This window comes from Tyto alba, unplaced genomic scaffold, assembly GCF_018691265.1.
Source record: "Tyto alba isolate M040663 unplaced genomic scaffold, T.alba_DEE_v4.0 Super-Scaffold_40, whole genome shotgun sequence".
In the NCBI taxonomy this organism is placed as follows: Eukaryota; Metazoa; Chordata; class Aves; order Strigiformes; family Tytonidae; genus Tyto; species Tyto alba.
Genome location: NW_024881316.1, coordinates 5,344,100 through 5,371,078, shown reverse-complemented (window position 1 = coordinate 5,371,078; position 26,979 = coordinate 5,344,100). Strand labels below are relative to the sequence as shown.

At 50.6% G+C, this 26,979-nt stretch overlaps 1 protein-coding gene across 2 annotated transcripts in view; it reads right to left on the bottom strand.

The window, feature by feature from the left end:
- Positions 1 to 26,775, bottom strand: part of SIM1 (SIM bHLH transcription factor 1) — a 49,475-nt gene extending 22,700 nt beyond the window's left edge. Inside the window, exons 1-9 of one of the 2 annotated variants that reach the window (XM_042803288.1) lie at positions 26,701 to 26,775; positions 25,256 to 25,925; positions 13,876 to 13,958; positions 12,728 to 12,817; positions 12,455 to 12,563; positions 12,252 to 12,337; positions 10,820 to 11,019; positions 10,601 to 10,707; positions 9,528 to 9,675 (exon numbers count right to left, since the gene is read on the bottom strand). In XM_042803288.1, coding sequence (XP_042659222.1) covers positions 9,528 to 9,675; positions 10,601 to 10,707; positions 10,820 to 11,019; positions 12,252 to 12,337; positions 12,455 to 12,563; positions 12,728 to 12,817; positions 13,876 to 13,958; positions 25,256 to 25,430 — 998 coding nt within the window. In that variant the 5' untranslated portion in view covers positions 25,431 to 25,925; positions 26,701 to 26,775. Of the gene's footprint in view, positions 1 to 9,527; positions 9,676 to 10,600; positions 10,708 to 10,819; positions 11,020 to 12,251; positions 12,338 to 12,454; positions 12,564 to 12,727; positions 12,818 to 13,875; positions 13,959 to 25,255; positions 25,928 to 26,700 lie in introns of those variants that run through there. The other variant, XM_042803289.1, reaches the window with a different exon arrangement.
- Between the last annotated feature and the right edge of the window lie 204 nt (positions 26,776 to 26,979).

The window sequence follows — 26,979 nt, the reverse complement described above, 5'->3', positions numbered from 1 at the left end:
ATTATACACAGCTATATGGTTAAGTGGGTTCATTAAATGTTAAAATTGATACAAGATAACCTGCTTGACTACCTGGACCCTCTGGGCCACAGAGTAAGTTAAACCACCATACGTTGAACAACTACTGCTGACCTCCACGCCTTCTGTCAAATTCAGAAAAGAGACTTTTCAAATGGAAGTTAGTGCTTTTCAACAATACTCCTAACAACTCATCACTAACATCCACAGTTTCAGAAATGCACGCCCATGTCAAAATCTGCCTTCTGAAACTGAAGAGTAAGTCTCCAGTGGGTTGAATGGGCTATAGGTGGTGAAATACTTACTGGGCGTATCTAAAATTTCTCAAAAATAAATAAATAAAAATAATGTAATAAAACACAAGAACATCTAGCAACAATCTTCTTTAGTAATTTAAATCTATCATCTGACTAGTACCTTTTCTCTCTTGGTCCTTGCTTTGACTAGAACAGGCAGGGGCCTTAGCTGGCTTCAGCCACTCTGTTGTCATCACTTCACATGCACACATATCAGGGGTTTCTGGATGCCTAGAAGTGTCTCTGACCAGGCTGCTGTACATTCCCATAAATATGTGCACAGCGTACATGCAGGCTGGCTCCACTGCCATGCTACAACTATCCATGGACCAACACTACAGCTAATCTGTACTGGTCCACTACAGCTGGACTAAATGAACATTTGATTTGGATTTGTACAACAACTCCAGTATATCATAATGGATATGCTGGATTTACCATACATATGGATTTACCACGCTTGTGGTGACCACTTCTGTAGCACATATGCAGCAACTCCAAAGTATCACACCTGTGCAAACACTGCTGTGCACCTTCTCTCCTGTTGCTTTCTTGAACTCACTAGATATCATCATGGAAGCCCTAAATTACACAGTTGTAGTCACACAGATACTCAGTTTTCCTTGGACTGAAGCCACATCCCCACCCCCGCTGCTGGATTTCACAGACTAGACAGCACTAAGGAGACTGATCATCTTTCAGAAGATGACACTTTCTTTAACTCTCCTGATCACAATTTAAGATCAACAGAAATATTTCAGGGAACGCTGTTCGGCAGTTTGGCTGCAAATGGGAGTCTGCTATCAGGCTGTTTTTCCCCAAATCTAGGCTTTATTTGAGCAAATATTCTACTGGGATATGCCTCATGAAGCAGTCATTAAAGTTTATTATTTTGTTCTGTGTACAAAATAGACTTTGGAAACAGCAAGAGAAAAATAGCGTGCAATGCTTTTGGGTGGATTTCAGTTAACCAGGGCCTAAATCAGAGGGAAAGAGTTTTCTATAGCAACAGCCCAGTCTACCAGCTGCCAGACATACTATAGAGATGATCGAAAGCCACAGGCTACTTGGGAACAGGCTGCCTTCAGGGCAGATTGTGCATGTTTGCTTCCTAACCAACAGCACAGATGTAAGAATGTTGAATATTGGATGGGTTTAAAGATCTTCACTCTAGGTTATGTCAAAATATCCACACAATGTTAGGGATATAGCCAAACTTTAGTTAGCCAGGCATTCGAGTTTCCATAGCTGCACTGAAACTTCAGTAGATAATAGCTGTTATTTTCAACATTGCTGCCCCCAAGATTTATACGCAGTGGTTTGTAGCTGAAAAACTACGGCTGTTCTTTATTAGGTCCCAATTCAACACAGTAACAAATGCGTCCTTCAAGCCATCTCTATTTGGCAAAGCCAAGGAATATTCTTATTTCTAAGCGTGTGCCTAAGGTTTTTTTTTTTTATTTCAAAACTGAATTCACTAGGATATAATCATGTACTGAAAGTTATGTCTAGGCACTTTTAGAGCCTGCCATGTGCTCAAGTGCTTTAGTAAATTGGGACTTCTGTGATTTGATTGTACTAAGTGGATGATAACAAAAGACAACAACAGGAATAAATTGTCTAACTGTGTTAAAGATCATGTGATTGACTCCAGACTTCAGCCATCCCAAGCCTTCAGAAGGGTCAGACGCTGTACCCTTGTTCACACAGAGCGATGCCTGCCTCCATAAATAGTGTCATCAAAGTGAAAGGGGCTGCCTCTGAAGTAACCTACTGAGTACGAACATGTGTGCTGGAGCCTGGCCCACGCTGTAAAGTACAAAAGAGAGGTGAGGGAAGGAGAATTAGATTTTAAACAGATACTTGCCACTGTTGAATGGACAAAGGAGATTTATTTGTTAACACTTAATTTAGGCCGTGTCGAAATCTCATGTTTGTGTGTGTATGTATAAAAACTAGCAAGAACACCATAACGCAGAGGGAAGAGCTTACTTCAGAAGCAGTCTAGTAACTTATCACACCTGTCGTATCTCATGATAATTACAGTGAAACAACATGGGAATCACAGCGGTACTGAGATGCTGCACAGAGCAATGACAGCAAACATGCAACAGATTAAGGAAACAGAAGCAAAGCTAGTAAAATTGTAAACCTGCTCAAGGAACACACTGTTGCTGTTATGAGAGCAGGAGCCAGCTCTGCATCCAGTTTTGTGCGGAGTACAGGGAGGGTGATAGCGTGGAGGAGAATCCTTTGGTAGCAGTCCAGCTGCTTGGCCTGCCTCTTCTGCACAGCCACTAACGCAATCCATAGACGAGCTATAAATGTCATGTGGGGAAACCAGCAGAAGCTCTTCCAACTGCCTCACTCATCTTCAGCTCTCTGAACTATCACAGAGCAGTGAGCAGAGCCCTAAATTCCGTGGTCCCCGCCTCTGCCGCGCAGGAGGACCACTGGGGCTGACCCCCAAAAGGGACTGAAGCACCCAGCTGCGGCCGTGGTGTTCACAAGCCTCATTTATGCCATTCAGAGTGCGGAAGGGCAGAGTAAGGATAAAGTGAGAACAACCTCTCTAGCAGGAACAGCTGTGCTGCAGTGTACAGTCCAATGCTTCCATGTAAAGTGAAATCTGTGGCAGTTTACCTTAAACCATAAACTGTGGCATTTTAGGAGTAAGAGTCCCTGGAGCGAGCCCTGTACCTTTCATCAGTGGAGTGAGGCAGACAGCTGGAGATAGTAATTACTTCAGCCGTTGCTCCTGCTGAACGTATCTCAACCCCAGACAATCATTTTATAAGATCTGTAACTCAGTGTTGGGGAGGAGGGGGTTTACAAAGGCCTGGAACAGCCAGCACACCGGATGGGAAAAGGATGAAGTGAAAAGCATTTGAAGTCACTTTTCTTTCTTGGAATAGAGACACTTATTTGTAATTCTGGATTCCGTGCCATGTGAGACTATCAGTATGTATGCATTTAAACTAATGACTGCTTTTTTTTTTTTTTTTTTTTTTTTTCCTGTGGGTCTGAGCCACAGTCCTTTAATCCTTACTCTAGCAAATAAAACTTTCGTCATACGAACAGTGACTGTAGACTCTGGCCCACAGTTTTAGTGCTTTGGCCATTACAGTCACCTGGTTTAAATACAAGCATAGAAATTTGGAGTGAATTAAACAAATGGTAGCTAAGAAAGCCCCTACATGAACAAAGAAGAACTGCAGAAACGTATTGTGGACACCTGGAAAAGCCTGTCTCCTATTTGCAAGAAATATATAAACAATGTTCCAGGGAGACAAGTCTGTAATAAAAACTAATGGTGAACAAACAGAATACTGCACTGAGTAGTTCAAGAGGAATCCTTTTATGCTTTTTCCTTTGAGGCATATGCTTCCCAAGCATTTTGATATATTAAAACAATTCCTCTATATATTTACATTGCTAATCAAGTCATGTGAATGATGGTAGGTTTTCCAGTCTTAGGAAAAAAGTACATTCCAGATAGAACAGATAAACTGAGACTCAGTTCTGTGCACGATTAAGTGGCAAAATTCCCATTAATACAGAGAAATATAGAGGGAAAGCAGCAGGTCAAATCTGTTTCTACTGTTTACAACTATTTAAGAAAAAATACATTATCCAGTTAAAGTCACTAAGCCTTATCTCAAGTATTAAAGTTAGATGGCTAAGCTGACTCATACAGCTAGTTCCACTAATGGTACAAGAAAGGATGTGCAGGATGACTTCTGCAAGTAATAACTTTCCCAGTGTGTTCACTATCCTACACACTCCATCACACACTTGAGAGATACAAGAGAACACGTATCTACCTTTGACTGAAGAGAGGACTCTGTGGCAACTCCAAATAGGTTAATTTGAGAGAAACACTTAAGAAGATAGGCCTATAGGTGTGGAAACACAGTTTGCGGATTCTCCCATTGACTAGGAAGAGAAGGAGATGAGACCTGATGTCACAGAGACAGGCCAAAAAGAAGATTTCTATGAAAAGCTATGAAAATATTTAGTTGCAACTGTCAAAAATATGGGGGGAGCTTTGTTTTCACCTGAAACACAAATTTCCCTAAAGCCCGCTTAAAATGCCAGGGATGACTGTTTTCAAAGTCTGAGCCATCATGCATAATGATACCACATTGCTTATACAATCATTTTAAATCTAGTAGTACACAAAGATATAAATAGTAATAATAACTTAAAGATTAAGTGTGTAGATACAATTAACGGTTAATTTATTCTAAATTGCATTTACCACATCATTAAGTAAAACATTCGTCAATATGGCAGTTATTTGTGAAACAATCTTTCAAACAAATTGCATTCAATTTGTGTTTCTAATCAGCCAGTTACACAATGCAATGTGAGGAGGTCAGCTGGAACTATATCGTTTATGTACTATATCATCAGAACAGAGATTAGTCACAATTAGGTACCTAATCCATGTTATCTGTATATGTTACCACTATTGCTGTTCTTTTAAATGTGAAAGGACACCGAAATGTATAGAAGAATGCTGCTTTAGCCTTCTCTGGGGACAAATTATTATAATATTTGCTCATGCTCAAAAAGTCAAAGGATTTGCACTTTGTGCTATCCGTTTGTTTAAAGTGAGGTTGTTTGCGATCTAAATATAAACTTAACTTCAGCCGTTGCGTTCTCTATTAATGGACTCATACTTGAGTCCCTTTATGTGATAAACACGCACAGCTAATAATCAATGATATAACAACTGTGTGTACAGAACAAATAAGAAAAGAAACAAATATTCTCTGTCTGTAGTCGCATGTGCCAAGCAGAATACAAAGAGCAGATATGTGTGCTTTAAAGCCGGTGTCCTTAAAGGTCATTTATATTCATTTTTGACACACTGCTGTTACACAAAAAATAACCTTTCCTTTTGTTATTAAAATTCCCTTGCCACCAAACCTATTTAGTTCAGCGTATATAGTTATTAAAAACACTTTATTGGGATTTATGGAAGGTGGAGATGACTCCTTTTTTATTTTCTTAATTGGGGGGTCCCTTTTGCATAAACCCTTTCTCATTCTTGCTGTTTTCATCATCTGTGTTGCCCAGGGGAGTTGGGAAGCTACAAGGTAAGAGATTCTCAGTCTTTGTGCTCAGCCTGCACTGAAAGTGGTCCTCCAGACCATTTTGGCACTTATGCCACGCAGTACCCGCTCCTTTCCAAAACATCAGAGCACTCAGGTTCATCTCAGTAGTAAGAAAAAGCTCCTTATCCCATGAGCAAACCGAAGAAAGTCTGGAGGATTTCCCTGAGTGAAGTACTTTGCGAGGGGACCAGGGACCCAGCAGCTCGAAAACCTGCACCATATCTTCCAAATCTTACGATCCCTTTTGCTGTTTCATCCCAATTCAGTGAAAAAGACCGACAACTCCTATTTTCAAAGGCGAGAGCCATCCCACCTTCCAGGCTCCACCCTGCAATCCCAAAGGCGACCCTTTGTTATTTCAAAACACAAACCCACTAGTTGGCACCGCTTTTGCTTTCTCCTGGGCTTCCACACACGAGAGTCCATATGCAAAGGTTTGTCTTTCTCTTTTGGAAGCACGTTTTTCCTCGCTGGGTTTATAGCATTTGCAGCGGGCAAACCTGTGCCTCTGCCAGGAGCTGCAGCTGCACAAGTGGCTGTGCCACGCACCCGGTACCGGGTGGGTGAAGCGTGGGAGGAACCCGCGGCATGCACACATGCATCCAAGCTGTTCCTGGTTTACTGGAATAATCCAATGTCATCCTTAAGGAACTTCAGTAGCTATAGGATTTATACCGGAATAAAGCATATTAAACACTTGCAAATTTTGAGTGCGGCAGAACCTTCACCCGGCCCTCCTGGGGTGGAGCCTACCTCACACCAGAGGAAAACGTCAAGTCCCCGTAACCTGCCTGTATTTTCACCATCTACCTTCCTCGTTTGAGGGATAACGGGTTGACTCTGGATAGCTCATTAAGACAATTAAGCCGACTCTAGGTACGAGGAGTTTAGCGTCGCCCCCCCCCCCCGGCTCTCCCACCACGAGCCTTTCCCAAACAGCTCTCCTCCACCATTTCAAAGGCTGACTGCACCTCAGTTTTTTTTAAAAAACAGCCCTTTCACTGCTTGCAGGCACACGGCAGGGCCTGTTCTTCTCATTTACTTTTCTGAACGGCAGGCTAGCCGTAGGATGATGATGATAATCAATAATAATAATAAATAATAATAATAATAATAATAATAATAATAATAATAATAATAATAATAATAATGTGGCGGAAGCTACGCCCGTCCCCTGGGCTCAGAGCAGCGATTTCAGCAGCGGCAGCCCTGCTGCAGGAGCAAGCAGGACGCAATCTCTTCTTCTGCAGCGCCCTAATGAAGAGCCAGGCAGGCTTGATGAGACCTCGAGGACCTGAGCATACCAAAACTAGATTTTAATGCAGTCGAGCTGCCTGCATTGCAGCCTCCGGCAACGCGTGACAGTTGCCGCAGCCAGTGATGGACCTCCCGGCATTTGGCATTCGCGTTTTAGCTAGTCTGGCTCCCTCTCTGCCCCCCCCCGCCGCCCTCCGCACTGGAGCGCAAGGGGAGCCTTACACCGAGGTGCAACGCCGCGGTGTAACCTCATTCTCCAAGGGGAATCTTGAAAGAACAACTCTGGTCCTCCCACATGTCAGCCTGGCTGAAAACAGGTTTGAATATAGCCTTGTTCTTAAAATCCATACACATAAAATACCAAGACGCTGCCTCCAGCGAAAAATCAGCTGAGGCGGAGGAATCGCGCTATTTTGGTACCGCTCCTGAGGGGGAAACCGGCTCCCCTGAAGCGCCGTTTTGTTTTGTTTTGTTTTGTTTTGGGGGGGGGGAACGCGATGAGCACCAGCTTCCAGGCAGCCGGCTGGGGACCGGCAAACGAGCTGCGAACAAGCTGGCCCCCCAACCACTCCCCACCCCCGGGGCCCTCTCCGAGCCGCCGGTAGCCACCCTGGGCTGGGGTGCACTGGTGGTCCTGGCCTGGGGTGCACTGGTGGTCCTGGCCTGGGGTGCACTGGTGGTGACCGCGGCACTGGTGCGCGGGGAAGGGGGCTGGGGCGGCGCAGGGCACAACCTGCTTTTTTTTTTTTTTTTTTTTTTTTTTTTTCTCCCGCTGTGGGAAAACGGCTCCGAGGGGTTTGTCCGACCGACCCCCACGGGACCAGGGTACTCCCTGCTCGCTTTGCTGTGCCGGCCTGAAATACTGGTGCCGTGGTGGTGGTGGTCACCCCGGCAAGCAGGGGGACAGATCGAGCAGGATCCCCAGCTGGCTTTAAGCAGATCCGCTGGGATGCTTCATTTCCACTCGGGTCGTTTGAGGTGGAGTTCCGTGATAGATGTTCACGCTTTGGGGATTAAAAGAGAGGGAAACGACCGGTAACCTCAGGTGCTCGCAGAAAACCGTGTCGCGTTTCTGGTGCGAAACCACTCTAGCGTGAAAGTCGCCTTCGGGTTCCTCGCCTCTTAGAGTTGCGATACACTGGCTGCTGCCTCTGCGGTTCCCCGTGCACCTAAGGCAAGCGCTCGGCCTTAACTGAGGGGCATAAACCGCGAAAAATACAGAGAGGGGGTGATATAGGGGAAATGGAAGCACAGAGGTAGGGAACAGCTAGAATAGAGGCGATGATGCCTCTGCATCCTTGCTGGGTGAATGCCGGAGTGTTACGCCGCCGCACCGCGCATCCCTTTTTAAAGTGGGAAGATTAAAAAAAAAAAAAAAAAAAAAAAAAAATCACAACTATTTTCTTTAAAGGGGAATCGCAGTTTACTCCCTGCGCCAGAGTGCTGACCCAAATAAATGTGTGCTTTTTCATGCAGGCAGCAGAACCCCTGTCTGCCCAGCTAAGAGCACGATGCCCGTTATCACCTTACGTGCCGAAGCCGTGACGTCCCAGCAGTGCAGGCGCCGGGATCCACGGCCCCTTCCCCGCCCCACCCGCCGCTCCCTCACGCGTGGCCGGAGCCCTCGCCTCCCTCCCGAGCCACTTCATTTTGGGGAGCGCGTCTTCCACTCGGCTACCGAACCGCTCGCCACCTGCTCACGCACGAAACCCGCAACGGCAAGACGGTGATGCTGCCATCGCCGCGGCTTTAGGAGAAGGGGATGGCTCTGCCCCTCAGCCGTTTTGCAGCACCTACGTTTGGAAAACGAGCAGCGGAACGGAGGGATGTGCAGCCCCGGGGATCAACGAGGTGCCGCCGACCCGACCGGCCCTTCGAGCCTAAGGAAGCACCCGTGGTGCCCCCGTGATAAACACTTCAAAATAGTCCGACCGAGCTTCGTCTCCCTCACCGGGCCTCGTGTTTCAGGTTAATCAGCACAGCTAGAGCACAACCTAGCAATCCCTAAATACAAGGAGATGAGTTGAGATATACGGTGTCTCAGCAGTCACTCTGATTTTTTTTTTTGTTTTGTTTTTTTTTTTTAAAAAAAGTTTAACTGACCCTTCTGGTCACCAACTTTCTTTGTGGTTCACTGTAAGGATCGTTCTCCAAGAACAAAAAAGAAATCTCGGAGCTTTGATAGAGACTCTGGATGAAATTAAGAACTTCAAACCCCAGATTTTTGAAAAGAAAAACAGATGTCCTGTTTGTTGAGTATAAATAACTCCGTACGTGGAAACCTTTTTTTTTCTTTTTTTTTTCTTTTTTTTTTTTTACGCTGCATTAAATTTTATTTAACGCAGGGTGCATTTAAACTGTTAAAAAAAAAAAAAAAAGGAAGGGGGGAGGCAGCCAAATATGTGGGTGACAAACCTCTAAATCTTTTCCCTTTTCGAAAGAAACAGGCAGACGGGAAACCCTTCATCTAGATGAAAGTGTTCAGTGTGTTTCCTAGCAGACCTGGCGAGCCTGCCCTGGTCAGGGCGGCAGCGAGGGGGCTCCGCAGCCGCCATGGGGGGAAGCGGCGAGAGGGGGGGGCGGCCGCCGGGCCCGGCCCGCCGCGGGGCGCAGGGGCAGGTGCCCGCCGAGGGCGCTCGGCTCCGCTCGGGCCCCTCTCGGGCCCCGCTCGGGCCCCGCTCGGGCCCCTCTCGGCTCCTCTCGGCCTCGTTCGGTCCCTCTCGGCCCCCTCTCGGCCTCGTTCGGTCCCTCTCGGCCCCCTCTCGGCTCCACTCGGCCCCGTTCGGCCCCGCTCGGCCCCGCGCAACTCGGAGCGGCCGCCGGGCTGACTTACGTGAGGACGTAGTTAACGCTGACGATGCAGTGCGGGCGGGAGGAGCGGCTGTTGTGCACGATGGTGGCGTAGCTCTGCACCCACACCCAGCCGCCGTGCTTGGCCAGGAAGCGGTAGTACTTGGTGGTCACTTGCCCTTTCACCAGCACTGCGGGGACAAAGCGGGGAGAGGCCTCAGCGCGGCTCCCGCCTCCGTTCCGATCGGCCCTGGGAAGAGGGTGCACCGCCACCCCACCGCCCCCCCAGGTCCCCGTGGGTGAGGAGAGGAGCTGGGAATCCCTTAGCATCCCGTGGACTGAAACCCCCGTGGGCGAGGGTGACAGGGACCCCTTGGGCATCCCCACGCCAGAGCGGATCTCTCCCACTCGTTAGCAAAGCCTGTTCGGGGACATTGGTGGGGCAGGGTGAATACACAGAGGGGGGGTTGAACCCCCACCTGCTCAACACCCCGACATATCATCATCGAGATTTAATCTGGTTTGGGGTTTTATCTCTTCTCGTTACGTTCTCTGTAAAGAAACTTACCGGAAATTCATATCCTTTTTATTCATCTATCTATGTATTAATGTCATCATGATATCAAAATAGAATAAAGAACAGCTCTCCGAATCGGGCTCACTACTGCAGTCAAAATTAGATACACAGATCACATTTGTGAGACTTGGTGGAAGTGGAACAAAAGTATTCGAATTTCACTGGCATGGCTTTTTGGAGCAAGAAAAAAGGGTTTTTCCTAACAGGAATTTAAAGTGAACTGAGCATCTGAGGTTTGTGCAGGGGAGTCCTTGTCCTACAACCAGGAGCCAAAGAGGGAAAAAATAGCCTTTCATTGCCGAGCCCTTCCACCTCCCTCCTGCCTCCAGCTCGGAGTTCAGTCTCTAACGACTTGTTTCATTAAAACCTGCTGCAGATTTTGCTCATTCTCCCCTCCCGTGAGCTGGCTTTTCGCGTTCCGACCTAGAGATAAACCCTAGCAGACCCAAAGTCCCTCTGCAGAGGGAGAAGGGAGATTGGGGGTTGGAGGGGGGGGGAGGAAGAGGGGCAGGGTCTCTACAAGAACATCATCTCCTTACACAAGTGATGGGCACATCGCAGGTGGAAGGTGTCACAGCCGTGGACGTGATGGTAAAGTGTCTTCTCTATCAAGTCCTGGGGCTCGTAACCTGTTAGCTCAGCTACCCTGCAAGAGACACAAGCAGCAAATCTCCGTGGGTGAGAGGACAGGAGAGAAGGCCTGGGGGAGAAGAAGGGAGGGGCTAAGGGAATAGATTTGGAAATAACCCCAGCTCTACCTGGAATCTAAGAATATGAGCTTCATGTCTAGGCTGGCCCGAAACATGAACATATTGCTGTGGAGCTTGATCTCTGTCACGGCGCTGGGCGGCAGCGAGTGGCCCACGGCCACCAAGCCAACGTTTTGGTAGCAGCCGTCGAAGGGGGACATGTCCAGGCTGTACTGGCGGATCTTCAGGTACCCGCTGCAGTGAATGACCTGCCGGAGACACGGGAGAGCTCGGAGCCTGCCCAGCAGCGGGGGAGGGGGTGCTGTGGCAGGGGTCCCTCCCCGCCGAGGGGACCGGGACAGACACCCACCCCCCCCCGCCGAGGGGACCGGGACAGACACCCACCCCCCCCCCCCGCCGCCCCGGCCGGTGCCGATGCGGCCGCCCTGGAGCTGCTGCTCCGGCAAAGCGGCACCGTCTGCGGGTTTTCTGCTCTTCTCTTCGGGTTGGGGCCGGGGCTTTTCCGTACGAGAGTTCAGCACTGATCTGAGGCCCATTAAAAGCAACGAGATTTTTTTTTTTTTTTTTTTTTTCCACTGACTTAAGTGGTTTTTGGACCACCTCCTAACTACGCTTTTATTATTCTTCTAAAAAGGAAAGACGCGGAAGTGCCAAGCCAGTTACAACTTGGTAATGAAGAGTGTATGCGTATGAGAGAAAGAGTTTACATGTGTGCATATGTCACATGTGTAAGATATGTCTATTAAATAGAGAGAGCAGACGATATCCGTAGCCAGAATGTATCTTTGGACGTAGATTTAGGTACATCTCCTAAATGTATCCTTGCATATGTCTGCTGTGTACCTCGGTCTTACTTGTCTATAATTACTCTTCCTGGAGTAATTTCAACAGATGTTCTTGTTCTACGACACGTTGTGGCTCAACATCTCCTTGCGTGAGAGGTACCCACCGCTCTTTGGAGTCGTGCAGCAGACACAAAAGCGGGGAGAAGGCAGGAGAGCAGGGGACTCTCCTCACCGAGGAGCAAAACCGTGTGAAACACCCGGGCAAAACCCTTGACTTGGAGAGCTGCTCCTGAAGCTGACGAGTTACCCAATAAAGAAAGAAATTAACCCCGGGCTCCCCTTGTGTCATCTCACAGCTTCCACAGACACCTCGGGACCGTCAGTGGTTGTGCGAGGTTCAGTTTTAAAAAAGCGAAACAAACAAACAAACAAAAATAAATCCCCACGGGCAACTCGATTGCTTGGTTTTGTGGTCTGAGCTCTTTAACCTGAAACTCCGAGCGAAATTCGGGCTCTGAACCACATGAAAGAGCACCGGGCTGGGACAGCCCCCCCCCCGCGGGCAGAGGGCTGGTCCCCACTCCTGTCCCCGCCGTCCCCGCCCTCCCTGCGTGCCCGGGGCTGCCGCAGCAGGGCCGGGGGAAGGCTGGGGGTGTGGGTGTGAGGAGGGGGGTTTCCTGGCCGTGGGCACGCACCTTGTAGCCCCCGCAGGTCAGGCCCGCGTTCCTCTTGGCCAGGACGCACTTCATCCTCAGGAAAAAGGACCTCTCGATCTCGTACTCTGGGAAGAGGGGGGAAAGGCAGAGCTGGGGTGAGCCGCGGGCTCCGCCGCCCCTGCGCGGCCCCTTCCGCGGGCCGCGCAGGCCAAGCGCGGGGTGCGGAGGGCCGTGTACTTTACCCTGCACAAAGTGCGAGTGGTAGGGCTGGTGGGCCGTGAGCACCGCCGTCATCTCATCGTGGTCGGCGGGGTGGATGTACTCGTAAATGCTATTGCCGGTCAGCTCTACCTGTGAGAGAGGAGGAAGAGGAGGAGGGGGAGGAAGGGGGGGATGGGGGGGGGGGGTGGTGGTGTTCATCGCCGCTCACCTTCCCCGCATGCACCGCCCCTGTCAGCCGCGGGGGGGGCAAGCAGGCAGGCACCGGGGGCTTAGCGGCCCCCCCCCCAGCGTACCTGCGACAAGCCCAGGTGCACCGAGGCGGTCTCCGAGATGTACATGATCTTGCCATCCGGAGCCACGACAAATATGAAACCGTCCAAGGTCTGCAGAAAAGGTTTGAGGGGTGAGGAGTAGAAATATAGCAATAGATAGACAGACAGACCCACCCGTGAAGACAGGTAGATCCATGAAGTACCTGTCCCTCGGATTTATTTTAGCAAACCGGCAATCCTTTTCAGCCTGTGATTATTCAAAAAGTTGGAAGAAAATGAGCAAGTCCTGGACAGGAATCCCTCTTAAACCTCCTGGACCTCTGAGATACAACCCACTTCTCAGGGGGGCCGAGCTCAGAAGTAATGCAAAGTACCTAGGCAGCATCTAAGAACAGGTCCTGGCTGGCCAGTGATTAATAAGTCGGTCCCAGAAATCCTGAATACTTCTATCCCGTTTCAAATGTCACTGGGGGCTTAGCGCTTGGATATTTGTTAAGGAGACTTTAAGCAAGCGGGGAGGATCTAAAACTCTCCACAGTGTAAATAAAGTGACGAGATAATTTGTCTCGCACGTTTCAGCAGACATAGATGGGACTTCTGGGTGTGCCGAGGGCAGAATAGGCCCCCAAAAGGCCACATAACCCCACCAAAAATGCATGGTGATGGCAATCGCTAATATTCCTTAGTATTTCAGACCGCAGTGAGTTTTCAAATGTGTCCTACCTGATTTGTGTCTACGCAAATTTCTGTGTCTGCTGAGCCCTTTCGTCCAGGAGAGCCTTCCCCAACGTGTCCCTAGAACCTCCCCCTCTCTCTACACCACCCACCCTGAGCTTCAGCACATCGACGGGACTTGTCCCCTTGTAAAGAATTTGGGAAAACGCCACCATGCTCCTGCATCCCGGCACACAGCGTGAATCCTTCGCTGCGCACCCTGCGGTGGGCGATGCCGGGGCAAAGGACCCGGAGGGACCAAACCACAGCCCCCGTTACAACGCGCGACATTCCACCCCCACGGCTCGTCTTTCTGAAGTTGTTCCCCTCCCGCCCCCCTTTTTATTAAACACGGGAACAGTTAAAAATTAATCAAGGTGGCAATTAAAAGCTCAGAAGAGGGAATGACTTCTTTAATCATTAATACCATATGGCTGGCGTTTCCAGACTAGTACCTGCAAAAGATGGGATCCCAGTTCCCGTCCAACATTATCCAGCGGGCTGGTTCGGCTAGAGTGGCCCCAGGCTTCTCCAAGTCCTGTTTATTTAAGACACACAAAAAAAAGTAAGGTGAGGAGATGAAAAATTGACTCGTGATGGCCTGACGGAGAGGAACATTTATTTTTTAATATTTTGCTTGTAGTCGCCCATGTACATATAATCTTTGGGAATCTAGATGTAATTTCGTTGCACAGAGGAGCCTCTTCTGTGGATTTTTTTTTTTTTTTTTTAAAGACCTAACTCTCATGAGAGAAAAATACCAAAATACCTACTTTGAGTTAATGGTGAAATTCATTCCTAAAACCTCAGTTGAATTAGCATGCCAGATAAAAGGGCTTTTTAGTGCTGCCTTCGGCTGGTGGGAGCTGGCTCCTTGAACTTCAGGGAAAGCCGTTTCCTCCTAACGTCACCGAAGGGATCCTGGACAACACTGAGAGCGATTTAAAATGAAAGAAGGAGGTGTGCTGGGGGAAGCCTTTGATGTGGAGTGAAGGATGCGGTTAACGTGGCACGACGGTGTCTGGGAAGAGAAACCTCTTGGTGGAGGCCAGGCCCGCGCTGTGGATCGGTCCTGCCAGCCCCTGGACTCTGCCCGTGGCGGGGTCGTGGGTCTTGTCCCCGTCCCGTCCCCGTCCCCATCCCCCCCCGCCCACCCCCACCCCCCCCGCAGAAGGCAGAGCTCGGCCACAACCTGCCGGGGCATTAGCCAGCAGGTTTGGGATGGGAAGGGACAAGGATGGGTTTAGACCCTCTGCTCGCCAAAGATCACTCTCCAGTTTGATCTGTGACCTCCTGCCTCTTTCTGTCGTGGGGGCCACCGTCCCCTCACCTGGAAGGTTTGTAATTACTTATTTGGGGAGGGAAAGAGGAGCGACCAGATGCGACTCATCCAGCCCTCCCCCCGAGCCCCGTGTGAAAACGCTTTCCCTTTCAGTGATCCCCACTCAAACCCACGACGAGCGAACTACCTGTCGCTAAGCCGAGCGCAGTTTCACGGCTGCGGCAAGGCGCTGCGGGGCGGCCCACGCAAGTCACAGGCCGACGGCACGGCTCGCCCTCCCCCCTGCCCCACGAAGCCGGGACTCCGGGCTTCACCTCCCTCCCCACCATCCCTCCTCCCCGCTGCTCGGGCGGGCGGGATGGGTCTCTCTGCAGGGAGGGACGATCCTGTCTCCAAACAGCCCCCTCCAGAAATTAATCTCGCCAGACCTGTCTAATGTTTCAGACGCCGCTTGTTTTCTCCTATGCAAAGTGAGGAGAAATAAAAGCCAGATGGCAACTACTCCACCGGAGTAAAACTCTTTATGGGCGATGCCTTTTCACAATGTTGCTGCTGAAATATTTTAAACGGGGCAGTTAAAACCTTTTACGCTTATGCCATGAAATAAGGCTCAGCCTGACACGCACGGCCACTGTGATAAAGTAAAAGGGAGTTAAAAAATACGAATCCCGATTGATGCTGGGGGTGCGGATCGCCCGGGGGAGGCGAGACCCGAGCCGGCGGGGTGTCCCTCCCGCCGGGAGGGCTCGGGGAAGGCAAGACCCCGTTTTCCGGCTATTTCGAGGCAAACAGGCGAGGTGGCGACAGCAGGCAGCCGCGGGCATCCCTCGCTATTGACTGCCTTCACCTGGGTGTTTGCGGGTCTAAACAAAGCTAACGATTTCCTCCACGCTGTTCGAACGGGGCATCCCACGGCGGCCCTCGCCCCCCCCACCCCACCCCCCCCCCCGCCTCCGAAGCGCCGGAGCGATGCGCCCCTCCTCTTCTCTCCCCCCTTCCTCGTCCACCTCTTCACGTCAATTTATCTCTTCACTGCTCCTACACTTCTCTCCTTTCTCCTTAACTTCACAGCCCTAAAAAGGCAGGGACACCCCTCCGGCCTGGCCCCCATCCCGCAGCCCCCCGCGTGCACCAAGGGTGCCAGCCAGAAACAGGCTAGTTCCCATTAATTCCTCCACGCCAATTAACGGGGACCCAGTGACTTTTTTTTTCCGGAGTCCCCGAGCTTCACTCCTCCCTGGGCCCTCCGGAGCGGGTGTCCCACGGCGGGGATGTACCGGGGGCTCCGCAGGCACCTCTGCGCCCCCCCCCCCCCCCCGCCCTTCCCCGGGGAGCCACCCGCCAGGACGGAGGGTCACCTCCGCCCCTCGAAATCAGCAAGGAGCTGGCAAATCTTGCACAGCTTCCCGGGAAAGAGAGAAAAACCCGCTGCGCTTTTTTTTTTTTTTTTTTTTTTTTTTTCCCGAGCTCCTCCGAGGTTTCTCTGCCGTGGAGCCAGGACGGCCCGTTAGAGCAGAGGCGGCCAAGGCGGCTCCTTGCGACGTCCCCCCACCCGGAGGGAAATCTGAATGGCAGGTTTCTGGAGTCGGCACTAAATCCGCTCTCCCCGCCTATGATTTAAGTTGCTTATTAATGGAAGTTTACGGCTCTAGTTCTTCTTCTTCTAAAAGGGAAAATAACCCGACGCCGGCGGGTTAATGAACAGCTCATGGGCATTGCAAGTTCACCCCCCCCCCCCCCCCCCCCGGGGAAGGCGGCTCTTCACGGGGCGCTGAACTCCTCGCTGTGTTTCAGGTGGAAACCCCGCGTTGCTGGGCTGTGTCTGGTGGTGGTTTATAATTAAACGTTTTCGCTTGTCTACCTGAACCGGCTTTTTGAAATCCTATCACATGAGACCATTCTTTGTACTTCCCAGATGTTTCAGCACTTTCAAGTTGGAGACTATTTCTATTCATTGCCAAGCCCAGCCTCTTCCAAATCGACGGGGCTTTCCCGGTACCCCTTAAATACTGTTTTTTAAAGATTATACGAGAAAACCTCTCCATTAATATTCCTTTTTATTTCCCCCTCCCTCCCGCCCCTCCATATATTCTCTTTAACTTCCAATTTCCTTTTATCGAGGGGGCAAACTGTGATTTCTTGCACTTGACCTACCGCAGCAAATTCTGCAAATCCTTTGATTGTCTATTTAAAACAAAACAAGGAAATCAGCTCTCCCTTTTGCTTCAGGATTACGCTTGGAAACAAGATCTAAAGATTCTCTTGTAATTTGGAGAGCCAACAGCATAATAGGTTTGGAATAGAAACAAGCAGCTTTGTGAGGGGAAGGATAACTAAATCGTTTTTAGGCAAAGGATTTTCCCAGCTAAAGTGGCCGAAGACAAAGCAAAACATAATCTATTTTGGAAGATTTCCAAGATATGCCACATTAACCTTAGCAGATAAAATTTGTTTTCTTCCCTGCGCCCCCTCCCCCACCAAGGTCTGGTTTACCATATTTACATAAGTAGCCTTAGAAGGGATGTATCTATTATGGATCTAAGGAGCGAGCGAGCTCACATTTCATCTGGAAACAGAGGCGAAGTTTTACTGTTGCTTAATACTTGATGCCTTGTAGAACCATTTCCATTTAAATACCCCCGACCCACGGATTACCTCAATGGACTGGCTGCATGGGTTTTGTAATTTCCTGAAAATGAGATTTCGATTTATAAAACAAGAAACCAATTAGTAACCAAATGAGGCGAAGTAGATCCACTAAAATTGACCTAATCCCACAGGCACCATTTAGGCCAGTTCTTGGCGAATGAATGATGAGCAACCGTCTAGCATAAGCTCAAGGCATCATCCAGCTGTGTTATTCAAGCAGCAAAAATAAACGCATCGAGCTTTTCTTTCGGAATGGATTTGATACTCTTGACAAAATATAGATTATAGGCTCCTATCTAACAATCTCCTACACGCGAGGATTTTTTTTTTATTATTATTTGTTTGTTTGTGTGGTTGTTTTTTTTTGTTTTTTTTTTTTTTTTTTTTTTTTTTTGTTTCCCAGGGAAGATAAACAATTTGGGCCACAAGAAAGTGTCCGCTGCCTCGTCATCTATCAGCGTGCGTCGAGACTGTGCGGATCCTGCGAGGAGCGAGGAGCGTTCCGACTCATCGGTTGGCCCAGCACTTCCCAATGGAAAACCACTGCGCTTTCCACATCAAAAAGCGTCTCCAACGGTTTCGTGGGGTAGCTACACCGGCGAGTCCATGGGAAATGCCTTCTCCCCGGCCGTGCCCACCCCCCCGGCACTCGGCAAGCCGGTCCCCACGGCAGCCTGTGCCCCCCACGCCAGGCCCACAGCCAGCGCTGGGCTGCGGTGGCCCTGTCCTTCCCCTCATCTTTTGATTGATGCAAGCCTTGATGCCGGCAGCCAATGGAGGGGTTGGGTGGATATCGTCCCTACCCAGTGGCGATATTGTCGCAAGACGCTCCTCTGTCCCACGGAAGGGGGAAGAGATTCCTCCATCATTTCTAATTCGATCTAGGCAAAGACGGAGGAAGGCAGGCGCAGGGAAATGAGACTCCAGGAGGCCTGGGCAGCTCCTTGGCCCTGGTTGATCTCCGGGTTACTTGTCCCTCCGTGAGCATCTGCAGCGCAGAACCCACCTCGACCCCCTCCTTTGTCTGGCAATAGCAAAGGGGGGGCGGGGGGTGGACGGTGGGGGTGGGGTGGCCAGAAGATGCAAGCCCTTATCTACTTTGTGTTGATTTGCCGGCTTTTAAAAGAGGTGTACTACGATTTCCCCAACGGACTACCCGTCATGAAATCCCAGCGCAATCCGGATTCACGGTCGCGAAAACAACGGCAGAGCGGGCGATTTGACGTCCCCGTTTAAAAATCCCTTAGTGGAGAGCCCAGCCTGAGCTCCAGATTCGCTTCTTTTTTTTTTTTTTTTTGGGGGGGGGGGGGGGGGGGGCAGGCTTTGAGGGGCGGCTACCTCCGGGGGGGGGTGCGAGGTGTTTGTGAGCCCCGAGGGACCCCCACCCCCCCCCGGGGACTTGCCCCCGCGCCCTGCCTGGCCGCACCGCGCCTCACCATGCGGAGAGGCCCACGGGCAAGGGTAGGGATGCGAAGCCCACGGAAACCGTGGACGCCGGGTAGATGCTCGCTCAGAGACGGCCCCGTAGGCAGAGAGAGGGTTTTTTCTCCGGTTGCTGACCGTGAGAAGAGGGAGAGGCGCCGGGGGCTCGCCCGGACTCTTGCTTAAAGTCAAGGGACTCTTTGCTTAAACCGGGCCCGAGGAGCTCCACCGCGCGTTTCGCTTCCAGGCGCTTCTTAAAACTCCCTCCCCGGGCAGCGGCCCCCGCCGCCCCGCTGCCGGGCTCTCCCCTCCGCCGCCGCTCTCCGGGGCCCGTCCCCGCTCGCTTTTGTTCCGCTGCGTTTCTTTTGCCCTTTTTTACCAGCCGTTCCTCCCGCTTCTTAAACCTGGAGGGGAGGCGGCTCGCCCCGCCCGCGGCCCGCGCCGCTGAGGGGGGGGATGCTGACCCCGCGGAGGCCGAGGGGTGCGGGACCCCCCCCGCCGCCTCCGCCCCGGGGTTCCCCCCTTCCCCGGCGGCACCGAGGCGGCCCGGGCCCCGGCAGCAGCACACCCCCCCCCCCCCCCCCAAACCCTCCCGCGGCGCTGGGCAGGCCGAGGAGGGGCGACCCGGGCCCCCTCTCCCAAACCGGCTTCGTGCAACCTGCCGGGCGAAGCCGCTCGGCCAAGTTTTTACGGCGGGCACGGACACGAGCGAGGACACGGACACGGACACTCCAACCCCCCGGTGCAGCCGGGTAAAGCGGCGGCTCTCCGACCTCCCCGTCGCTCCCCGGTGCCTCGCATCCCTCCCTGCAGCCGCTCTGGGGAGAAGCGGGGCACGGGGGGTTGGTCGGGGAGGGGGAGGCAGGACGGCTCGGTCCCCATCTCCAAAGCGGTGGTTTTCCCCCGCTGCCCAGCGAAAACGGCAAATAACAGCGCCGGGAGCCGCGGGGACAGGAGCCGTCCGTTCTAACCACCGGCAAGGGAAAAGGCAACTGGATGTCGTATCGAGAAATTAGCTTGATTCGATTAACCATTTAATTAAACAGTCTGCCGCCCGCCCTCCGTTTTGCCATCTCCTAACGCCCCGGCAGGGCTGATTTCTCAGTCAATTTAACAGGCAGTGGTTAATGATAACTCAAAATCTCGGCCAAATGAGGCTCCTGTCAAGGAGTGGGTCGCCGTCGGAGGGTTCAGGTGAAATGGAATAAGCTATGTTAAAAAAAAAAAAAAAAAAAAAATGCTGCTCATTTCCAACTGCCTGCGGAGGCCATTAGCAAGGTTTTGTAAAGATTTATTATCTCGGTAAATCACATGTGTTCAACTGAAGCAGATATAAGTTAGCATCCCTCTTTCTTTATAAAAATAGTAATAAGAGGGAGGAAAAGTCCTGTTGACTAAAGAAACAACGCTATTAAGAAAACGGTAATGGAAATAATGCCGAGACTGCATCACTCTAGAAAGAAATACCAACATTTTGGCACACACAGGGTAATGGAATTGCGCTCTGAAATGCAAACAAACGGAACCATGCCCAAACGGGAGAGAGGGAGGGGAAAAAAAAAAAACAAAAAACAAAAAACAGGAACATTTCCGAGGGCCAACTACTTTTTCGCCTCTACAGAAGATGCAGATTCAAATAGCCCTTATTTCGAAGAATTTAAGGAGAGAAGGTTTTGCACCAACGCACTTGAGAACACACACTATTTATACGCAAGTTGAAAAATATCCTCCAACATTAAAACGGTCGTATGTTTCTAAGAAGTGAGAGAGTGTTTCTAAAGAAAATACGATTTTATCCACTCATCTCACTTAGCATTATTTCCAACACATAAAGCTGCTTTTTTTTTTTTTTTTTTTTTTTTCAACGATCATGCTAGTAGTTCAGTTCTGCACTTCGTATTTTAAGTTCACATCAAAACTGGAATTAAACAGAGAGGCAGCGTGGAGAGTAAACTGCAGCTTAAATGAGAAAAACTTCTGTAAGAAAATAAACACTGAAACCTAATGCTCAATCATTTCCCTTAGCAGTAAGAAAAACAGCATTAAATCACCTATCCACGTGGGAAACGGATTTTTTTTTTCTTTCTGCTGATCTCTTCCCCCTTTAAAATAAAACAAGGTTAAGGGTTTCAATATTGAAATGTTAACCATCCTGATTCGGCGAAAGTTTATGTAAACGGAGCCTCTGCTTTTGTCTCGAAAATCAAACGCCTCTCCGCACCGAAACGATCCATCCCCACTAGGTCAGAGACGGCAAACCTTCCTTTTCCCTCTCTGTTCGAATAAGGAGAATGGGACCCTTAAAATATTCCTAACTAAGAAAGAAAAACAAAAAACCCAAACAAAAACAAACAAAAATCTACTTATTGCTTTTCTGTTGTTGTTGGTTGGTTGTTCTGTTTTTTGTGGTTTGGTTTTGTTTTGGGTTTGTTTTTTTTTTTTTTTTTTTTTTTTTTTTTCTTTTCTCCGTTCACTTTTGGATACTGGTGAGGATCAATGAAGAATTACCCCACTAGTCATAGCTAGCAGATCTTTTTTGATGGAAAACTCTTTTAGTCCTTCGACATGCCGGAGATTTTTCCACATATTTTTTGAGGCTACATTACTTCTCATTAACTGTTTCATGCTAAATTTCAATTCTATGGTTTGGTGTGGGTTTTTATTTTGTCTGTTTTTGGGTTGTTGGTTTTTTTTTGCTTGTTTATTTGTTGTGTTGGTTTTTTATTATTTTTTTTTTTTTTTTTTTTAATGAACGTTAACTCACGAGTGAGTTTATTAGGAAGTTCTGCGCTTAAAAAAATCTTCCTCACTGTCCTCAGCTATTTAGTAGGTCTTCAGCCTTTCCAAAAGCTGTCCAATCACCGAAAACTACTATATGTCTTATAGGCTTTCTGCTCCTGAGGCAGAAAAATTTTAGCACTGAAATGATGCAAGCTACCTAAGCCGCTGAACACTTTTTGCCCTTGACAGTTTTAACCTGCTGGAGACCCAGTAAAGTGAAATCAGGGCTAGAGAGAACAACCTAGGCGTTTTCATAATTTGTGAGAATTATACAGCCATTACGAGAGGGAGCTCGCTGGAAAATCTCTGCTCGGTTTATCAAGTTTATTCGGTGCCACCGATTCGCGTTTAGATTTCTGGGGGTGAGACGGAAACGGTACGTGATTATTCTGCGTGTGACTCTTCTGGCATTTTGCTCCCAGAAAACCCTCTTGTTTCCAGGCTGAGACCGAAGTCTACCCACCTCCTCTCGGAACCTTTCAGACGCAAAAACACGCAGACAAACGCGCACCGATTGTTCCCGCCTGTCCCCGGCCCCGCGTGTGCGCGGCGGTGGGGGAGCCTGGATCTCTCTGTACGTGACTATTTACAACCAGCCCCTCTGCAAGCGCTCCTCGGGCAGATGGAAATTCGCTCTTGTGCCGGGGAGAGTGGGGTGCGGGTTGCGCTGGGGGCGCAGCTCGCTTTCACGGAGGAGGCAACGCTTCTCTGTCCTGACTCCTCCAAGATCTCTTGCAACGCAGGACATGACGCTTTGCCGCGCTCCCGAGCCTCCTGCTACCCACCTCCAGCCCTTTGGCCAACTCCTCGGGTCTGTCCCGATGCTCGTATCGCTTTCCTCCCCAGGGATAAACGAGCAAACGGACACCCCCCCCCCCCCCCCGATGAAACTCATCCACCATCCCTCCCCTGCCTCCTTCTCTCAGAAAGGTTTTTCCTTTGGGTGCGTCATTTCCCTGGTTGCTACCTGTCCTCCCTCCTCAGCGAAACGATGACTCCTTTTTCGGGCTGGGGTCACAGGGAGAGACGAGGATCTCCCCCCTCTTCCTCGCCAAACCCCCCCGCCCCCCCCCCCCCCCCCTCGCCCCGCACCCTCTCGCTGCAGCCGGAGGAGCCGAAAGTGCCGGTGCACCCCCACCGGGAGCCCCTGCCGCCCCCCGGGCTCCCGGGGAAAATCACCCGGCGCCGGGCTCGGTTCCCGCACGGCCAAACACGGGCGCAGCGCCGGGAGGCCGCTCGTGGGCGAGTCACTCGTGGTTACTCGCGGCGCCGGCGAGCGCAGGGATAACCCGCCGCTTCGGTGCCGGGCCTGGCCGCGCTCCCCGCTCACCCCGCACCCGCCTCCTCGGAAGTACGTGGGAGAAAGAGAGAGAGAACCCGCGTGGGGCCGCCGAGAAACCGCCCGGTGCCGCGCCGCGCCACGCCACGCCGCGGCCCGCTCTTTGAGGCCTTTGTGCCCAAGCCTCCGTGCCCCCCCTCCCACCCTCCCCAAACACCCCCCCGCCCCGCTGCCTTGCGCGGGGGTGCGCGGCTCCGAGGGAAGTGGGGGGGGGGGGGGGGGGGGCGCGACGGTCCCGCGTGGACCTGCCGCCGTCTCGGCGCCGGGCCTCCCGCGGCAGCGCGCCTCGGAGGGGGCGAGCCCTTGACGTGCCTGCTCGCTTGCCTCTCTTTTTAATTTCCAGTTTGCCTTTAATGAGGCCGCGGAGGCTCAGCCGCCCCCACGGGCTCGGCGCTCCGCGCAGCATCTGCCACGGGCGGCGGGGCCCCGGCCCCGGCGCGCTTCCCCGCGCGGTTCCCCAGGGCATTCAAACATCCTGCGCTGCCACCGAGGGACGGGGATCAGCTATTCTTCCCGTCCCGTGGTTACTCACAGCCTACAAGCAACACCATATGCTTCTTCTGATCAAACAACCCGCTACATAGGCACCAGTAATTGACGAGACCTGCTCGGGATCACGCAGAAAGGTAGCCCACTGAGACCGCAGGAGTTGACAAATCATTGCTAATAATCCTTTTAGGAACATCACGGGCATCGGAGTTTGCTATAGCTTTATTTTTATAAAGTACGCGCTGACAGTATAAAGGACAACTCGGTTTCCTTTGAAAGGGAGGACTGCCCCGAATAATGATCTTCGAGGAGACAGATCCCATAGAAGAAGAAAGTGGCTTGATGAAGACTTGAATTATTATTATTATTTTAAAGTTTAGGGTGTTATAGCTTTCATTTATCCCTTCTTTGGTCCCTAGGGACTCGGAGATACGGCACATTGTCTAAACAAACTACTGCAAAGATGCACTGGATTAGAAATCACTGCTGTGGACTTTAGGTATAAGCATTCATACATAACCGTGTTCGTGCCGACGTTCATATGCCCCCCCGGTCCAAATGACTGCCCGATCGCATCTTTACTTTTAAAAAATAGAATTAGGACCGGTACTTCACAGACTTAATCAGGCTTAAAAAAAAAAAAAAAAAAAAAATCCACCACCCAAATCAAACCCAAACCAGGCCGTATACTCATTCTTGATTTGTAAAACATAGTAGACAGACAGACCGACCGACTAGAGGTACAGCTACAGAAAACCACAGGGAGATATCTGTATTACGTTGCTTTTTTATGCACACACACTTTTCAACAAAAGATGCAGTGAATTTTGTTATTAGGTCGGGAAAAAAAGCACCTCTTAATGCTTTTTCTTTTGTGCAGACTATTTCTCAAATCCAGTTGGCTTTAAAAAAAGATTCGTGATTTTTTTTTTTTAATTTTTTTTTCCCCCTACATCTTATAAAAGCAATAGAGTGAGAACACAGGAGAACTTTATTCCGACCCTCTTAACTTTCTGTGCTGTTTGTTTTTCTTGGCAGCCGATCTAGAAGCCCCAAGACGGTCGCTTTTAAGCCTAATTCTACTCAAAAGCAAGACATACTTTAGGACGCTTCGGTCTGCTTTTGCTAGGCAGGCGGAACTGTGGCTGCTGCGGGGAAATCCACGTGAAGTTTCCTGTTGCCCGACCGTGGAGGAGAGTCAGGCCCAGACCCGGAGGCTGGGCGGGCAGGGGGGTTGAATAAATCTGAGTACAAAACGCCTGTTAAAAATTTCCGAGGTCGATTAACGCCCTCAAACCACCCTAATGATCCTCAGAGCGAGACGCATCACATTCATGATGCGATCCGGTGTGCTGGTCTTATTTATTTAGGCTCTGCGTGTGTGTGAGCACGCGTGTACGCGGGTGCTGTACCTGTAAACCGCACCTTTGCTCGATACTTGAACTAAGGCTTTAGGACTTTGCATAGACTTATGTAAATATTTACCCATATATTAACTCCCCCCATAGTATAGCTATAAATAGGGGTGAATCGTCCCCTCTTTCGCCGCGCACGTGCTTGGCGGGGGATGCACATCTTACTGGGAGACTGGGGGAAAAGAAAACCCGTATTTGCTTTAGACACGCAGCAGAGCTCAGTGCCTTCAAGTGTTGACAAAAGCACCGTAAGTCCCCAACCAAACCTGTCACAGGAGCTGAAGGGAAAGTATTTACGGCAGAGAAAAGTGACAGTGGAGAGCACCCTGCCTCCGAGCATTCCACCCCACGACATTTACCTCTTTCTTTTTTTTTTTTTTTTTTTTTTTTTTAAGTAAAAGCGACAAGCGACACCTGGATCGGAATGGAAAGAGAGGCGAATAGGCATTCCCACCTACCTTCTGGAAAAACCACCCTCATTTTTAAATAGCTGGTGGTGAGTCTGATTATGGATGCTTTGTCCAGCTGAGAGGTGATAGCGGAGGGCAGGGGTAGTAATTTCGCCAGTTCATAAAATTCACTGTTTTCTTTCTCCCGTCTAGTCCGGGCAGCATTTTTGGACTTCTCTTTCATCGTGTTTTTTTCCCCCTTCCTTCCTACAATTTAAACTCCAGAGATTCATCCAAAGATGGAAGGGAAACTTTCAGCGGCAATTCATCTCTCCGAAGCATCAGGCAGTGATTCTGAGCGCAGCCATTACTCTGAGAAACCGTTCAGTTGCGTAAAATGCAAACAAGTACTGAAGACCAGACAGTTGTTCTTTAAAAAAAAAAAAAAAATTCTCTGAAAAGCAGAGTCAATCGGATGGGAAAGGCATTTATCCAATGCAGCTCAGAGACTCCAAGCAACTGCAGGAAAAATAAAATAAAAAAGCTAGAAGCTTGCGGCACCACGCAGCAACCAAATGAGGTATTTCTGGCCTTTTTTCCTACTCATGGCGGGCAGCATAGGTCCTCGGAAGAGGCTCATAATAATCCCGTTTCTTCCCGTGATCCGCTGTCAATCCGAGGCCCGAAACTCGCGGCCGTGGGCTGCCTCCCAGGGCGCTGGGTGACTTCCCGGGAGCCTCTGTGAAGACAACAGCAGTCCTGGGGTGAGAGAGCCGGTACACAACGCCGCAGCGGAGCCGCGAGAAATAATAATCAACAACCAGCCTCCGGCGGGTGCAGTATTTTCTCCCACCAGAGGGGAAAGAAAGGAGAAGAAAAAAAAAAAAAAAAAAAGTATATTTTCGCATCTAGCGAGCCCGTAGCAGAGCCTGCCCCGCTCTCTCCCCCCCCTCCCCAGCCCAGGTGTGCACGGCATGGCCGGAACGAACCCCGGGCAGAAACCGGCCCCCCCCCCGGAGGAGTTACCGGCCGATTTCGGTGCGGGACGGGCTGCGCCGGCCCCTCCGCGCTCCCCCGCGCTGGCGGCCAGACCTCGCCGCGCACCGCAAACCTTTCCAATCCCGGAGAATTTATGCCCCTTCTTTTTTTTTTTTTTTTTTTTTTTTTTTTTTTTAATCTTTTAAATTTTCCCCTCGTCTCGGCTGTTCTCATTCCCCGGCTGGGGTTGGGGAAGGTGTGTGGGGGTGTGGGGGTGTGTAGGGGGGTCTCTACCCCAGGGAGGCACGCTGTGCCCAGCCCTGCCCCAAGCCGGAATCGACACCACTACCCCCCTCCTCCTCAAAAAAAAAAAAAAAAAAAAAAAAATTAACATTTTTCCAACCGATTTTTTTTTTTCCTTATTTTCCACCGGGGGGAAGCGACCCGCAGCCTGGCCCCGCGCATCACTGCGGCTGCTCGCTGAGGCTGGCAGCTTCTGGTGGGTTGTGATCTTCTTTTTTTTTTTTTTTACCTACCTTGAGTCCCTGAGCCCGGCAGCCTGCAGAGAGCTCTCCCGGGGTGAGGAGCCCAACTCTTTAATTGGTTCATTAATGGCACGGGGAAAAGTTTGCGCCTGTCACTGCTCCTCACACCGATGGGCAGACAGACATTGCCGCCTCCCCATCCCCTTTATCGGCTCCCAGGCTCTCCCTCTCACAGAACGGGGGGGGTGGGGGGTAGGGTGGGGTGAGGTGGGGGGGGGGGCGAGGTTGGTATTAATGAAGAATCCCTAATTTGCGGCTGAGAAATGCCTA